The following is an 18,126-nucleotide window of genomic DNA, read 5'->3' as shown; positions in this document are numbered from 1 at the left end:
CAGAATTTCTCAAAACAGCAAGGTGGAGTCGAAAAGCACAAAATGAAGCCTGCTTTAATTTTTCTTAGCCAAAATCAGGTGTGAAGGGTTAAACTATTTGCTGTTGTCCTCCTTCCTCTCCTCATCCTCCACCACATCACCAGGGTGACCGTGGTCCATGATGCAACACCCACATAATTTAAAAAAAAAAAAATGGTCTAAAGTATTTTCATGTATACCCCCCCAGGAATAAATGTTTGTCAGCCCATACACTTAGTGCATGGGCACTACAAGTATAGGAGACATGCTCCTTTCTATTGTGAACCTTTTTTTTATGAGGCCTACATCCACGTCTCTTCCAAGGGGCATTGGAGTGCCTCCAAATTTTTGTCAACCTTTGCATTCACTGCGTAGGAAAACACTATGGGAGACTCACTTCCTAATAATGGGAACATTGTTTTCAGGAGGCCCACCTGTGCGTCTCTTCAAGGGGGGGTATTGGTGTGCGTCCAAATTTTGGGCAGCCCTGCCACTCACTGCGTATGCAATAACAGTATAGGAGACCCACTGTTTAATAATGGGAACCAAGCATAGCCGGCTGATGGCTCTCTAAGAATAGTGAGTGCCGACTGATGGCCCTATAAAAGTAGGCTTTGTGACTGTCTGATGATGTCACACACCACATGGCCAGAAAAAGTTGTAAAATCTTAAAATGACATTTCCCAGTGAATGCATTTGTCTTGGTTGAAAGCAGTGCTAAAGTTCAAAAACGATACGTGTGAACATAGCCCAAGGTGTGGAGTAGTATTTTTGTTTTTGGTTATTTATTTTGCCTTATATACAAGTCATTACCCTCGAAAGGATGTTCCTTTACATATTTCCCAGGAAAATCCATTTTAGGTTTCGTTTTTATGTTTTGTGAGTCTGTAAAAGTGGCATAAGACTGACCACATTGTTCACAGCAGTGACCTGGGAGTCAGAAATGCTTCCAGGAGTCTTCCTCATGCTGCTCCCATCGATTTCCTCAATTTCTAGTCCCTCTGCAGACCGCCGGGGGGCGCCGGAAAAGTGCACGAGTTTCCCATAGACTTACATTGGGCTCGTTGCTCGGTGCGAGCACCCAAGCATTCCTATTTGCTTGACCCGAGCATTTTAGTGCTCGCCCATCACTATTCTTTATTTTTGTAAACAAAACAAAAAAGTTATCCTTAGTCTAGGCTAGAAGGGTTATTTACCCATGTGCATTTATTTATTTAAAACCTAATATTCAGGCTCCTCCTACATCTCACATGTAAAGCGCTATGGAATAAATGGCATAATAATAATAATAATGCTGTGCACGATATTTCAGTTCTCTTTTTAGTGATTGCTGCAAACTACCGTAGGGCACAGTTCAGTGTCATCGCTTATTATATCATTGTCATTTAATTTAGCAAATTATTAAATTTTACATTTTTAGACTTGGGCACTATAGTGCCCAAGGAGTTCCACCTACCCACCCACCTTCTGTATTTGATACTCTGCTTCATTGATGTACGTCTAATGTTAAGTGAAATATTGAAGAAGCTGAGTCACGCTGCTTCTTTACAGGTGACTCCTTGTACTTTTTAAAATATTTTGTTTGATATGGTATTGTGAATAGTAAGGAAATGATCACAACTAATTGATACAATATTCTACTCTTTATAGATAAGTGTAGAAAGAGGAATGTCTTGGGAGGATGCGACTAGGATCTGGGCTGAGCAGATTGGACCGGAGGATGGGTTTTATTTATCACTACAGGTAAGATACAGGTATATCTGCACACAAGTGGTGTTCTGCAGCTTAAAATGTTTACACATGTTCATAATAGCGTAAAATAATCCCCCCCAATATGACTTCATAGTGTCATGCAGTATTGTTGCAACCTCATGTTGCGTTTTTGGAGGACTCAGACCATGGGTTGTATGCTGCTTGCCACTAAGAGGCTGACACTAAGTTAACACAAAGTTAGCTCCTCCTCTGCAGTATACACCTTCATGCTGAACCAATTCTTGCTTAGTGTCCGTAGGAGGCACACGGACGGGTCTGCTATTCAGACCCAAAACTCCAAATTTTTACATTTTTTATTTTATTTTTTTTACAATGGACGAAGGGGCGACCGATCCTTTGAAGGCTCCAATCTCCCCGAACCATCAACAGGTGAGCACGGAGATTGTAGCCTCTCCGTATCCTCTCTTGCGACGTGGGATGCCACGTCTGAGCTGATTCTCAGGGGCGACGGGTCCCTTCAAGGGCACCGATCTCCCCACACCTTCAACGGACGAGCACATGGAGTGTCTCCTCCACGTATCCTCTTCCACAGCCAGGCCTATTGCCGGACATTCAGACCTGTCCCATCCTAGGGGATTAACCCCTTGGATGTACAGAGACCCACCTTGTAGCGTCCCAGCAGCCCCCCACTGCACCACCACCTGTTAAAAAGCAGATGGTACAAGGAGGCGGACGGTCCCTCTCCACCTCCCTCCTAAAGGGATGGTGGATTGAGGGTTCCCCCCATCCCTGCACCGTCCAAACCAGCAGCAGCACAGGAGGACCTGCAGCAAGCTGCCTTACCTTCTCCAGGTAAGTGCAAGGCGGTCTGGGGTGGCCCTGGATAAGGGGGACCCATCCTCATTGCAGGGGTGCGCATCCGCGCCGGTTGGCGCCGCAAATTTAGATCCCGGCTTTGGTCGTTCTAGGCCGCAACCCCCAGCTCCGCCTATGCTATGATGCGATGCAGAGGCTCTGCCCACCGGTCCTGGCACTTCTTGCACAGCACGAGAAGCGCCTCTCAAATCTCGGGGGCTATCTTTCTTCCCCCCCCCCCCCCCCCCAGACCGCCTCAGCACTATCTACCATCAGGACGGAGGCAGCAGATGGCGCGCAGGGTCCACGCAGTCAGAGTAATGCAGGAGGAGCGGGGACACAGACCTGGGTAAGGGAGCCCTGCATTTTACAGATTTTAATCCCTCTGTGATCCTCCTCCCTGCTGTAACGCCTTTTCTCAGCAGTGCCCCTAATGTTATAGGGCCACATGGGCTGGGACATGATGTTCCCTTCTAAGGCATCAAAAAAGTCTAACAAGACTATGGCAGGAGGAGCATGAAGTGAAGAAAATGGCCAATCTGCATTTCCTAGGCTCAGAGTTCGCCGCTCTGCAATGCCTGTGACCCCCAACTGTTCTCTGGAGCCCTCCGCCGCCCCCCAAGCTCAGTGTACCTAGTCCCCCTGAGTGGGCTTCGTCACTGTCTCAATCCATGGCTTTGTTGGCCAAGCGATTGAAGCCCGGACCGGAACGTTTGCAGGACTGATGTAGACAGACCCTCCCCAAGCCGGGAGCAGTCAGTTAGCAGGGGCCGAAAGCACTCTAGAAGCAGTCAGGCACCTAGAAAACGGATCCGTAGCATGTCTCCTGAGCAGACGTGTGCCTTGTCTCCTCACAGCTCTGTTTCTCGCTCGCTCTCTCCAGAGTTCAGTAGCGAACGCAGTTCTGACTGCGAATCTGATGGTTCCTTAGATCCGGATTTGCCAGACTTTCAGAAGACAGAGGATTCGCATATTGAGGCAGTCAACCAGGCTTTAAAGGTTGAGGAAGATTCCGGCTCCGCTCTGGATCGTGTCTTTTAAGAGAACTAAACGCTCTCCTAAGGCATTTGCTATTCACCCTGAATTTAGAGCCATAGTTAATAGGCACAGAGAGGACCGGATAAATGCTTCACAGGACAAAGGCCTCTTGAAGCCAAGAATCATTTTTCAGCTGAAAAAGGATTGGGTGGAATCTCCGGTGGTAGATCCCCCAGTATCCCGCCTAGCATCCAAAACTCTCCTGTCCGTGCCGTATGGCTCATTCTTCAGAAATCCCATGGACCGTCGGATAGAAGGCTTGGCCCGCTCTGTTTTTGAGGCCTCAGGTTCGGCTCTCTATCCATCCTTTGCCACAGCATGGGTAGCTAAGGCTTTGGTTTCCGGTCAGAGACCTTAGCTAATTCACTTAGGAACAGTAACCTTCCAGAGGCGGCGCACCTTGCCAACCAAATTTCCAGGGAGGCGATTACCTGGTACATGCATCCTTGGATGCGCCCGGTTGTGCCAATGGTATCTCTATCAGAAGGTCATTATGGCTCAGAGAGTGGAAGGCGGACTCTGCATCAAAAAAGTCTCTCGCCTCCCTTCCTTATCAAAGTGGCCGCTTATTTGGAGAAAAGCTGGATCAGAACATTTCCGATACTACAGGAGGAAAGAGTAAATTCCTTCCCCAACAGAGACTTGGGCGTCTTTCGGAGACAGCAACAAATCCGTTTCTGTTCCTTTCGCTCCACTCCAAGCTGGGCAACTACCACTACTTCGTCTGGTTCAGGACGTTCTCCACGAAGAGATGGAGGAACTCGGGTTTCTTACTGGCCTAACCACCATTGCAGGTCCCGACCCAAACAGTCGAGGCCTAAAGGACCTAGGTCCCGTAGATTTTCCTCACGCTATCAGCGCTATCCGGCAAACGCTTTCTCCCGGGCCATAGACGCATTGCGTCACGATGGTGCCATTGTTCCCGTCCCTTTTCATCGTCCCAAAGAAGGATGGAAAGGTGAGACCCATACAAGTTTTTTGTCAAGGTCAATCATTTCCGCATGGAATCTCTGCATTCAGTTATCACTTCCCTGGAAGAAGGGGAGTTCTTGGCCTCAATTGACATCCGAGACTCTTACTTGCACATTCCAATTTTTTCCACTCACCAGAGATTCCTGTTCTTTGCCATTAGCGACCAGCATTTCCAATTCACGGCCCTGCCCTTTTGGCCTTGCTACTGCCCCCAAAGTGTTCACAAAGGTCATGACAGCTGTCGTGCCAACCTGCACTCCTCGGGGCGTGATCGTTCTGCCCTATCTGGAGGACCTGTTGATCGAAGGTTCCTCCGTCCTTCCACGACTGCGTGGAGTCCGTTCACATTACTTGCGATACCCTTTCTCGCCTGGGCTGGCTGATAAACTTAAGCAAATCCTCCCCAGTCCCAGCCCAGCAGATTTCCTTTCTAGGAATGTCCCTGGACTAGTCTTGGGATTGGTAATTCTCCTTCCAGACAAAGTCTTAGGCTACTTTCACACTAGCGTCGGGCTCGGCCCGTCGCGGTGCGTCGGGCCGAGGTTCCCGACGCTAGCGTTGTCTCCGCCGCACAACGGGGGCAGCGGATGCATTTTTCCAGCGCATCCGCTGCCCCATTGGGAGGTGCGGGGAGGTGGGGGCGGAGTTCCGGCCGCGCATGCGCGGTCGGAAAAAGCGGACCGTCGGGAGCAAAAAACGTTACATGTAACGTTTTTTGCTCCCGACGGTCCGCCACAACACGGCGCAACCGTCGCACGACGGTTGCGATGTGTGTCAATGCGTCGCAAATGCGTCGCTAATGTTAGTCAATGCAGAAAAAACGCATCCTGCAAGCACTTTTGCAGGATGCGTTTTTTCGGCAAAACGACGCATTGCGACGTATTGCAGTTAACGCTAGTGTGAAAGTAGCCTTAGCCCTTCGACAAGGAGCCCTGAGCGCTTTGTCAGTCTTACCCTCATTGCAAACCGAATGGAGTGAGGGTAATAGGAGAGATGGTGGCCGCAATGGAAGCGGTCACCTTTGCGCAACAGTACCTTCATCCCCTACAACATGCCCTTCTCGCAGCTTGGGACAAAAACCCTTTCTCCCTCGACCGAAGGTGCCGCTTATCCCTGCAGGTCAGACACTCTCAGGTGGTGGACATTGAACTCTTCCCTCAATCGGGGGAAGTCTTTTCTACCCATTCAATGGCTAGTAGTGACTATCGATGCCAGTCTTTCCGGCTGGGGAGCAGTCTTCCGCCACTACACTGCTCAGGGCCGCTGGTCAATTCAGGAATCGAAGCTACCGATCAACGTTCTGGAGATCCGTGCTATTCGACTGGCCATGCAGCACTTCTGTAATCTTCTGGCGGGTCACCCCATCCGTATCAAATCAGACAACGCCACGGCTGTGGCATACATCAATCATCCCGTACCCACAGCAGGGTGTCCGAGGTAACTCACATCCTTCAATGGGCAGAGAACAACCACCCTGTGATTTCAGCAGTGCACATTTCAGGAGTGGAAAACTGGACAGCGGACTTCGTCAGCCATCAGGGTCTCACTTCGGGGGAGTGGGAGCTCCATCCGGAAGTCTTCTCCCAGATCTTTCTTCGCTGGGGGATCCCAGATGTGGACCTCATGGTGTCCAGACTGAATGCCAAGGTTCCCCAGTTTATAGCGAGGTCTCGAGATCCAAAAGCCATCGGTGTCAACGCTCTGGTTCCTTCATGGCGCCAATTCCGCCTTCCGTACATTTTTCCTCCTGTACTGTTACTCCCCAGAGTAATCAGGAAAATCAAGGCGGAAGGAGTACCAGTGATCCTGGTTGCTTCCGATTTGGCCTCGCCGCTCGTGGTTCACAGAGTTGGTACGCCTCGTCACCGACATACCCTGGAGACTGTTGGATCGGCCAGATCTGCTCTCCCAGAGTCCCATCTACCACCAGAACTCATGGGCCCTGTGTTCAACGGCGTGGCTGCTGAATCCTGGGTCTTAACCCAGGCAGGGTTTTCTCAACAGGTCATTTTCACCATGGTTAGTGCCCGTAAAACCTCATCGGTACGCATCTATCATCGTACCTGGAAAACATTTTTTGCTTGGTGCAAGGATTGTGGTCTTTCTCCTCTCGTCTTCTCAGTTCCCACGATTTTAGCGTTCCTACAGGCCAGTCTGGACTCTGGGCTGGCACTCAGCTCTCTCAAGGGCCAAATTTCCACTCTATCGGTCTTATTTCAGAGAGGCATCGCATAAAGGCTTCAGGTTAAGACTTTTCTTCAGGGGTTGTCGCATGTCGCTCCTCCCTACCGCATGCCTTCAGAGCCTTGGGACCTCAACTTGGTTCTAAGTGCCCTTCAGGAACCTCCCTTTGAGCAGACTCAGGACATTTTGCTGGTCTTTCTGTCCTGGAAGGTTGCCTTCCTTGTGGCGATCACATCGATCAGAAGGGTTTCTGAATTAGCCGCCTTATCCTGCCTTGCGCCTTTCCTTATCTTCCATCAGGACAAGATTGTCCTCAGGCCATCGCCGTCCTTTTTGCCAAAGGTCGTTTCGTCCTTCCATCTTAACGAAGACATTGTTCTTCCTTCCTTTTGTCTGGCCCCTATTCAGAGTTGAAAGAGCTCTCCACACTCTGGACCTGGTCAGAGCTGTGCAAAGGTACGTCTCAAGGACAGCATCCTTAAGAAGAACAGATGCTCTGTACGTTCTCTCAGAAGGTCACAGGAATGGTCTTGCCGCTTCAAAGGCTACGATAGCCAGGTGGATTCGTTCCACCATCCAGGAGTCATACCAAGTCATAAGTCAGCCCACCCCTGCAGGGATCAGAGCTCACTCCACTCGTGTGGTAGGGGCTTCTGGGGCCATTCGGCATCAGGCGACGGCGGAGCAGGTCTGTAAAGCTGCGACTTGGTCCAGTCTACATTCCTTCGCAAAGCACTATAATATTCACTCTCAGGCTTTAGCGGATGCAAGTCTGGGCAGAAGAATTATGCAGGCAGCGGTGGCGCACATTTAGGCAGTTGTTGCATGAAGCCTAATCCTTTCTGTTGTTTTTCCAACCAGGGACTGCTTTGGGACGTCCCATGGTCTGTTTTCCCCAATGAGGTGAAGGAGAAACATGGATTTTTGTGTACTTGCCGTAAAATCCTTTTCTCCGAGCCACTCATTGGGGGACACAGCACCCACTCTGTTAACCTAATGGCTTATATGGCTTTTGCCTGTTCTTTAAGTTGTCATGTTGCATTCTTCTTTGTTGTTACTATTTGTTCCTACAGCTTTTGCACCGAACTGGTTCTTTGGCAGCCAGCACGAGGGTGTATACTGCAGAAAAGGAGCTAACATTTTTTTTGGCAAGCAGCATACACCCCATGGTCTGTGTGCCCCCAATGAGTGGCTCGGAGAAAAGTATTTTATGCCGAGTGCACAAAAATCCCTGTATTATTTTCAACAGTCAAAACCTGTGTGTGTGTGTATATATGTGTGTGTGTATCTATCTATCTATCTATCTATCTATCTATCTACATACATACATACACACACACACACACACACACACACACACACACACACACACACACACACACACACACACACACACACACACACACACACACACACACGTGTCTATATATGTGTGTATGTATGTATGTGTGTATATATATATATATCTATATATATCTATACATATACACATATATATATATATATATATATATATATATATATATATATATATATAATGAATCAAATTCAGTAACAATTTATCTCATGCACCATCTATATGTACAATACCTTCTCACCGTTCGATTTCTTTAAGTGCAGCAGCACCGCCACCTATCTGTCTGGTTGCTTGGCGACGGCGAGGCGCCTGCCTGCCCCACGTGGCCGGACTCGGCTGGGTGGGGCCGTCGTGCATCAGCGCTGCCCCCCCTTGTGTACCTGGTCGCCTGGTTACGGTGATACGTAGGCTGTCCCTTGTGGCCGGGTCTGGATGGGCGGTGCTGGTGGGCTGCGGCTCCTCCCTGCGTGTGTCCGGCGGCTTGGGGAGGATGTGACGTCGGCCGCCCCACGTGACCGGATCCGTCCGGACTGACGATGCCGGTATGCAGTGATGGGCGGCATGGTGGCTGCGCACATGTGTTCATAGCATACATCTACTTAGTGCCCACATGATTGGGCCCGGACCATTCAAGTCCAGGGTATAGAAGCAATCAGCACCTTAGATGTGCATACAAGCCTTTAGCATACTCCTATTGGTGCTTGTAAAACAGGTGATTACCTCACACTAATACAAATATAGGGATTAGCACTTTCACTAGCCACACCCCCTGAAGAAGGTCATCTCGTACTGAAACGTGCGTTGGGGAGCAGGTCCCGGCTCCAGCGCTCTGCACTATGACGGGTAATGTTATTTGACTTCGGTCTTTTATTTCCTTTTTTGTGCCGCCAGCTTTACACATTCTCATGCAGTAAGTGGTTAGCAACAAACATGTAGAGACAATAGGGGCCTGTATGTATCCCAAGGTAGCTTGCTAGCACCTGTGGGAATGCCCCTATGTAAATATTGGTTATACCTGGTTTAGTATCGCACCCTACTGTGTGTATTTATAACTACCTCTCTGGCGACACTATTTATATTATATAGCCCCAAGTGCATTGCCCTCCAGCCGGCACCCAAATATCTTGGGATCCTTTGTTCACCGACCCAGTGTGTATTCATTAGCCAATTAGGCTGTTTTTCATTGTGCTTGTCTATTGTGTTTTTAAATTATGCATTTTATATGGTCTAAATAAAGGTAATTTTGTATTTTTCAAAAGTTAGCTAAGACTCAGTTGTTCTTTTTTATTTATATATATATATATATATATATATATATATATATATATATATATATATATATATATATATTTTATTTATTTTTGTAAGGTAGTGGTCAATATTTTGGCCAAGATATGTAAGCTTGCAACCCACGCCAAGGGTCCTCACATTTGCGCGTCCTAAATCTAAACTTCATAGAAAAACCACAAGAAGAGGACTAAAAATCCTCCAAAATTTAGAGAATTAATACAGCTTTGCTTAAAAATAAGCAGCAAAAACATATCTTGTAAACATGGCATAACTCTAAATAAGAAACCTTTAGAATATCGTGTACCATTCGTGGCCCATTCATGATTTCCAACCCATTAACACTTTCTTAATTTTGTTGTACAGTTGTATTTTATCTGCAAACTTTTTTTTTTTGCTTTTTATGTAACTGTTCAAATATTATTCGAATTGCAGATAAGAAATAATAAGAAAACTGCTGTTTTAGTTAAGGAAATCAACCCCAAAAAGAAGCTTTTCCTGGTGTACAGGCCTAATACTGGAAAGCAGCTGAAACTTGAAACATTGTCAGAATTGAGAAAGAAATATAAGAAGGTAAAAAAAAACACAGTGGGGATTGTAAGCACAGCGTATTCTTTTAACTGTCATTTTGCGTATCGGATGAGAACATCAGTGGATGCTAGTGACAATCATACATCAAAAAACCCTGTGCTTGGTGCCAGGACTGCCACCAGGATTTTCAGGTGCCCCATACTGGCAACATTTTTGGACCCCCATGAGACTCCACCCATTCCTAAAACACTGTTCGCCTCCCAAACCTTCCACAGTCTCGCTGCCTAGTCTTGGAAAAACTCCACTTCTGCACCCAGTCCTCACCAATCACTCATTAAGTTCCAATAGAACACTGTCGCATACATAGCCATCAGCTTTTGTTTTGGCCAAAAGATTTTTTTAAGGCCGCCATCACGACAAGGTATACTTTTCTGGCAGGTCCCTACTCTAATCTATTAAAAATTTCTTAAAATATCCAATACTCTTTTAGTACTTTTAGGTATATATTTGTCTTTAAGGGAATTTGTCACATATATTTTTTTTAAATGACCAATAATACCACATACAAGGGACAAATACTGTCACACCATGACCAGACCACATATTACCACCACACAGTGACGGAATGATACCACATACAGGGACAAATTCCATCACACCATGATCACACCACATACTACCATAGTATAGAGTATATTGACCAAACAATACCACACACAAGGGACAAATGCAGCCACACTGTGACGAGACCACATATTACCACCATTTAGTTACTGAATACCACATACAATGAACAATACAGCCACAATGTGACCAGACCACTTATTACCACCCACCAAGAAATCATCAAATACTACAATACTGATCAGTAATTAAAAGAAACACAATGCGAAGTGCCGTTATACACAGGAGCTCTGTATATAGTGTCAGTGTGCAGATAATAGTGATCACCAGTACCATTATACTTATTTTTATATAGTGCTAACATAGTCCACAGCGCTTTAGTTTTTGCACAGATTATAATCACTGTCCCCGATGGGGCTCACAATCTAAATTCCCTATCAGTATGTTTTTAGAATGTTGGAAGAAACCGGAGGAAACCCAAGCAAGCACGGGGAGACCATACAAACTTCTTGTAGATTTTGTCCTTGGTAGGATTTGAATCCAGCGCTGCAAGGCTGCAGTGCTAACCACTGACCCACCGTGCTGCCCTTGAGCCATTATACACAGGAGCGCTGTATATAGTATAGTTTATAGTGTAAGTACACAGATAATGCACTGAAACGCCAGTGACGTCTCTAGTTGAAGTCCTTCATCTTTTCTTTTTCATGCAGTGCAGACTGCCATCACTTCTTCCATCCAGGACTCGTCTCTGCATAAAATGTTATCTAGAGCACCACTACCAGTGCACATTCCCCACTTTTTCCCTTTGTTCTACACTACACAGCTGAATACAGACTTCCACCCACCTTTAATACATGGTTATTATGCAACCCACCATTCCAAATATAAATTGTAATCCGCCACTTTGCCCCACAACTGTAAATAGCCGATTATCCCACCCAATAAATATAAACTAACACCTGTACATTTTCGCCCAATTCAGTACTAGTCATTGCATCCTCGACGCCCCTTATTCTGTACCTCTCGCTCCTCCGATTCATTATATTTACATGCCCCTTCTGCCCTAATCGATTGTCTTGTCCTCTCTTACCTACCTCCACCCTATTTATCAACTGCTCTCCACTGCAATCAGTACATCATATCCTTTCCCCCACCCTCAATTCATCATTTGCAGTCCCCCTTCATCATTTGCAGTTCTTCTCACCCATTTTATTCATTTTATAAAGAAGAAAAAAAAACTTTCATACTTTCCTCACTGACGATCCCCTGCGAGCACAACTCCGATCTCTTGTCCACAATTACATACCGGCGCGTACGTGATGATGTCGTCGTCGTCATCATCATCGTGTACGTGCTGTCACTTGACCAAAGGCAGAAGGTGCTGAAGTTGCGCAGCTGTTCAGGAATGATGGCCCTGGAGCTGTGGGAAAACTCCTAGTGCCTAGGTGTGCGGCGTACAGCACTTTATTGCACCCTGGGGCCCAGTGAGCAGAAGCACAAGGTGGAGCCTTGGCACCATACAGCAGAAAGGGCAGTAATGGCAAGGTTTTAAATGGTCTTTTTCTTATTGTATTGTCAGGTGACATCTGATGATGCCTTTTCTCACTGGAAAGAACAGTATACATCATCTGCTGATATTTGTACCCATGCTTATTGGTGAGTAGTTTATAGTAATTTCTACTTGCAGCACATTAACACCTAAACATTAAATGCATTAGTGCTGTCATCTGCTCATGGTGCTTTCAGCAGAGCATTGCAAGTTCCCTTCCATCAGAGACTTGTATGTATGTTCAAGATGCCCCAACAATAGTATTGGTGTTTGGCAAAGATAATTAGGACATTCTATAAGATGTTTTTATTTTTTACACTCTTGCTGGCCTGCCCCAATATGTATTTTTAAGCAATTTTGTAATTTATCACCAGTGTATATAAAAAGTGAAAAACATTTTTTTTTTTTTCATTTTGACATTAGTCTGGGCTATGCATTAATTTCAATGGGAGAATTTTCTAGACATGCTCTGTAATCGGCACAGAGCTCACTGTGGAGGGAAAAGGTGGTGAAGCGGTCACAATCTCATTTTATTGTAATACAATGACAGCCCCACTTTTTTTTCACCTCCCCAATTTCATTGGCTCAGGAACTATTCTCCTTGCTTCCTTTATTCTCCAGTACCCCCTTCTGCCTTTGTTATACACGAATTATTATTATTATTATTATTATTATTATTATTATAGTGCCATTTATTTTATGGCGCTTTACATTTTTGGTGTTTCTTCATGGAATGGCTTTCCATGTCAAGCTTCTGTATTCTGGAAGGTTTATTCATTTATCTCCACAACAACTTGTCTAAACAGGATCCCACTGACCAATTTTGCTTGTGATTACTTTAATGAGCTCCCATGCGGCTTGTCCAAAGCCCTCTGGAATTTGGTCACTGATCAGACTGCCTCAAGATTTTTCTGCTACGTCCCTGCTACCAGGACTGGTACAGGTCCCAGATCCAGGCCACAGGAAATATTTTCAGGCTATCCACTTGGATAGGTATTGCTGAATGCTCTTCCCTCGTTTTGCTTCATGGCAGGTCATGTTCTTCATTTTCTGAACTATGCCCTGTTAGAGCAACTACTGATGAAACTGCTCCCCTAACATCAGTCTGCCTCCAACGAAGATTCTTCTCATTTAGACTGAATATGAATGAAACCCAGTGCTGGTATCTGCAATTAAAGCCTTGATCTCCAGTACACATTGCATTTAAAGGGCGAGGCCCACCTCCAGACACACCCCCCCCCCCCCCCCCCCCCCCCCTTAATTTGTTTTTTGTTTTTTTTCTTGGAACTAACAAACTCAAGTTATCCCTAACTATTAAGAGTTTGATGAGATGGTCAAATTCCTTCCAGGGTGTCTATTTATTAAAGAACGGACCAACTGTTCCCCAAGTGGTCAGTTGACCTATCTGCAGAGGACTTGAGTGAGTGAATCTTCTTTCTAGGATTTGTAATGTGGCTACAATGACTTAATCTGTGTTCGAAGGGCTGTTACATCAGGCTACAAATGGTTTTATTCCATTCCAGCCCCTGGCCCCACAATCGATGTCTGGGACACACGTTGCTGAAACATTGTACCACCATTGACACAAGGAATGCCTATCTAGTCTCTGTAGGAGAGGGGCATCAAAATCCAAGACAAGACTGATTGAATTCTACACTGGGCAGACAAATGAGTTGTAGCTTTCAGCAGTCCATATCAAGGGTGTGGACAGGACCTTGGGGAAACATGGATTCATGCCGAGGGCTTACACTAAAATATGGCCCAAGCTTAACCAAAGCAAATAGTCTAAAACCCCTAAGCCTTCCAGTAGGTGCTATCATTACTCTTTGGCAAGTATAGTCTTGACCTCATTTCCCCCATTCTTTCTTTCTTTCTTTTTTTTGCCCTAGGAAAAGGGTACCTCCACAATCCATGTGACTCCAGACTGGCTTTTTTCTGGGTCTGGTGTGTAACCTGGTTACTCTGTTAACCTCAGCTGCTGTTTGCACTGGCTGTCAGGGTTTTGAGGGCTTGCGAATAGGCGTCGGTCTTCTAGAGTAGTTTCTCAAATTTTTTACCACATCACCAAAAAACCTATTTCTGCGGCTGTTGGCAGCTTCATTTCTATTCAAAAAGGTGTTCTTCAATGAAGCCTGTTAGGAGTTTTGGACCCCCATCAACACAGCTGACAGCCCCTATATAGGTGTCAGGAAGTTAAGTTGAAACATGTCTATCATGGTCTTGCAGATTTCATGACCAAAAAATAAATGTTTTAATTGGCTTCACACAGCTATTGCAAGTTTCCAGGGGGTGGCCTTTTTAACTCTTTTGATGACCTCTTCCCCACATTTTTATTTGTTTAGTCTGTCTATGACCTGCATATTCAGAGCCAACACAACCTTTATACCTTGATGTAAGGATTTTTAGTGACCGGTTCTCTACAATAACAAAGCAAAGCTTTGGATGAGAAATCAAATCTAGTTGCTGTTCTGAACTCAATATAGTCCCCTAATATTGTTGATGCCACTTTCATGAGGCAGTATTTTTGCATGAGTATTTGGAAGCCAAAACATTGTGGAGGTTCAAATCTTATACCTTTCCTGTGTAAGAAAAAGACCTCCTGTTTTGTTTTTTTGCTTACAAATACTATTTTAGAATACATATCTAAAAATGGCCTAAATTATTAATATATATTTATAAATTAGTGTTGTAGGCTCTAAAATGCCTTGTATTGCAGATTGTATGGGCCCATGATGACTCGCAAAACACTGTTCAAAGTGTGCTGCTTAGAACACTTGGCTGCGACATGAGTGCACCCAGGGCGCAGAGGCTCACAGACTTTCTTTTGAGCTTGTACACCTTTCCGCATTTTCCACTCCCTACTAAGCAGCATGCTTTCATGGGGTCTCTGGAGAAAACAATGGGGTCTGTGGTGCAAGCCTACACTGATCAAGAGTCTGTCTCAGCACCTACAACCTAAAACGCATAGTGGTGTGAGGGTTCACTTTTGTAAGCAATCATCATCTTTCCATTTAAGAGAGTAACAGTCAAACGTTCTTTTTTCTCTTTGCAGGAGAGGCAATTGTAAAAAGGCAAGCCTGGGACTGGTGTGTGAGATAGGCCTACGCTGTCGGACATATTACGTTCTTTGTGGCTCTGTTCTAAGTGTCTGGACTAAAGTGGAAGGAGTTCTTGCATCTGTTAGTGGCACAAATGTAAAAATGCAAATAGTTCGATTACGAACTGAAGATGGACAAAGAATTGTTGGTAAGTAAACCTGTATTGGATACAAAAGTATATCATTAGCAGCAGAACAATACCTAAATGGTATTTACTCCCAGAATGTAAATTTTTAGTGTTTTTTTTTTTTTTTTTTTTCCCAGGAATATCTAGCTTTAATTACTCTATTCATTTTAGCACTCTATGTACTGGGAATCTGACAAAAATATTCCAAGTGTGGTGAAATTGCAAAAAACAATATATTTTTGGGGGTTTTTAGTGTTCATGGTATGTTTACCAGAAACAAAAATAAAGGCCTCCCAAAGTGATGTCTAGTAATGTTTTTTGCTAGATGAGTGTAAGCTTTGCCCCTTTTCAGGTGATTGACAAGTGTCCCATGTAAGTACATAGGGAGAGGCTTGCAATCATCTAGAGCAGGACGCAGAAAAGCTGCATCAGGCACTTCTGGTCTCTCCCAGTTGTATGTTTATACATGGGGTTTTTTTTCTGAAAAGCTCCAGAGAAAATCAGTCCTCCGTTATGGCAGCATGATTGAAAGTGACAAGTTCCATTTTTAACGTGACAGTTTTTCTGTAAAGTAATATACCATTAAAATATTTCCACATAATATATGATAAACCGCTTTCTGGGGAAAAAAAACGTTTTTTTGATTGCTACACTACAGTTGTGCATGATCTGAAAACATTATTGCTTTCTCCTAGTAAAATCTCCACTTCTGCCCATAGACTTGCTTGTATTGCTGCCCTGCCTCAATTACGTGGAGTAGATGTACAGGACAGAGTGCATGAATAGAAGTGGGACATTACACTTAGGAGAAAGCTAGGGGTTGTTTTTGTTTTTTTTCTTTACTATATGAAATTATCAAAAGTGGAAATAAAGTTGTCTAACCATTTTAAACTCTGCTTTCTCTTCATAGGTCTAATCATTCCAGCAAATTGTGTTTCATCACTTGTAGCCCTGTTATCGACTTCAGACCAGTCCCAGCAGATAGCGGTACAACAGCAACAGATGTGGCAGCAACTTCATCCTCAGAGTATTAGCAATTTCAGCGCCCCATAGATATCTGCCAAGCAGAAATTTGGACATGGTAGTGAGAAACTGTGGAAACCATTACAGTGCATATGAATCAGGGACAGATTCCAAAGAGTTCACCTACAAAGAAGTAGACTGAATACCAGGACTTGACGTACACCAAGAGATCTTTGTGGCAATCTGCAAGTTCCTTTAGAATGGCACATACTTTTTTTTTTTTTTTCTTTTTATTGTACTGTTGGTGCTTTCCATCAGCTCCAGATTTCAGTTTTATTTAATTTTGTGAGCTTTTTTTGTTTTGTTTTTTTTACTCCCTAGAACACTTTTGTTCCTCCTTGTGACATGGAGGGAGATACACACAGCTTTGTTTCTTTCCTTTCCCATATAGTGCTCAGGGTCTTATTTGGTAATGAATAATTTGTAAAGGGGAGCTTTCCATAAGTGCATGTACATGGACGGTATGATGCATAGACAAATATATGTATATAAAAGGTTTTCCGAACTTGTGTAATAAGGATGCATGCATTCATAAATGCACTGTATTTAAAAGGATATGTTTGTGTTTCTCCTTCACATTGGTTAATGCAGCGCATGTCTTTGAAAGCATGAAAACAAAGACTTAGGCAATCCATAGGTAACAATCAGTTCCCGATCTCTACTTAGCCTTTTTTATTTTTACATAGTATTTTAAATTTAATTATTTAAGTTGAGTACATTTTCTTCTGTGTATGATGCGATTTCAACACACATGCTCTTAAAAATTGTGATGAAATGTAATTTTAAGTGTAAAAAGGACATTTTCTAATGTGCTGCAGCAAAGGGCTTGTCCCTATTGCATTTTTTTTCCTCCCTTTTGAAATAAAAAATGGGAACAATACAATTCCATTTTTTTTCTTTACAAATTGCTTTATTGTAATTTAATGAAAACAAATTTGGTAAAATAAGGCACATCTTGAATGGTACACTTATGTAGATCACTCAAGGCTCCTTGCTGTGTGGTGTTTTGCCTTCTCTGTAACTTGAATACAATTTACTATGTTGTAAGACATTGTAGAGTTTCTTGAGCTGTTTAAATTGTAATGTACAAATGTGAATAGTTATCTATAATATGGGTAAGGGTTTTTTTTGTTTTTTTTTTGGCCTTCAATTGTTCATGTTTATATGAAAGTGAAAAGGACAATGTTTGTCATTTCTTGCTTGCACAGGTTGCACTATTGAACGTTTTGAGACTGTATAAACCTGTTTGCGGAAAAAAATATCCTATGAGGTATTTATACCTTAGAAGGAGTAAATAAAGTTCATTGTACTAACATAAATCTATTGTTGATTTACATAATTACCTATCTTTGTTATTGAAACGAAAATGATCTTTCTCCTTCGCCACATTGGGGGACACAGGACCATGGTGTTATGCTGCTGTCACTAGGAGGCTGACACTAAGTTGAGACAAAGAGTGAACTCCTCCCCTGCAGTATACACCCTCATGCTGGCTTCCAGAGACCCAGTTCAAGCTTAGTGTCCGTAGGAGGCACACTGGATTTAAACCTTCTTTTCTGGACGAAGGGGGGCGACAGATTATTATTATTATTGTTTATTTATATAATAATCTGTCGCTGACAGATTCTTTCATGTTCCGATCTCCCCGAACCAACAACAGGCGAGCATGGGAGTTTTTCCTCTCCGTATCCTCTCCTGCGACGTGGGATGCCACTGCCTGAGCTGACTTTTGGGGCGACGGGCCCCTTCA

The 18,126-nt window shown here is 44.3% G+C and overlaps 1 protein-coding gene across 4 annotated transcripts in view; it reads left to right on the top strand.

Annotated features, from left to right (window-relative positions):
• Positions 1-17,695, top strand: part of SBNO1 (strawberry notch homolog 1) — an 81,700-nt gene extending 64,005 nt beyond the window's left edge. For all 4 annotated transcript variants that reach the window (XM_077293206.1, XM_077293204.1, XM_077293205.1 and 1 more), the window contains 5 exons: positions 1,669-1,761; positions 9,860-9,997; positions 12,159-12,235; positions 15,181-15,374; positions 16,264-17,695. In XM_077293206.1, coding sequence (XP_077149321.1) covers positions 1,669-1,761; positions 9,860-9,997; positions 12,159-12,235; positions 15,181-15,374; positions 16,264-16,406 — 645 coding nt within the window. In that variant the 3' untranslated portion in view covers positions 16,407-17,695. The remainder of the gene's footprint in view (positions 1-1,668; positions 1,762-9,859; positions 9,998-12,158; positions 12,236-15,180; positions 15,375-16,263) is intronic.
• The last annotated feature ends 431 nt before the right edge of the window (positions 17,696-18,126 follow it).

The sequence above is a fragment of the Ranitomeya variabilis genome, chromosome 1, assembly GCF_051348905.1.
Source record: "Ranitomeya variabilis isolate aRanVar5 chromosome 1, aRanVar5.hap1, whole genome shotgun sequence".
NCBI classification, from domain to species: Eukaryota; Metazoa; Chordata; class Amphibia; order Anura; family Dendrobatidae; genus Ranitomeya; species Ranitomeya variabilis.
Note: the sequence above shows the minus strand (reverse complement) of the source record. Positions and strands in the feature narration are given on the sequence as shown.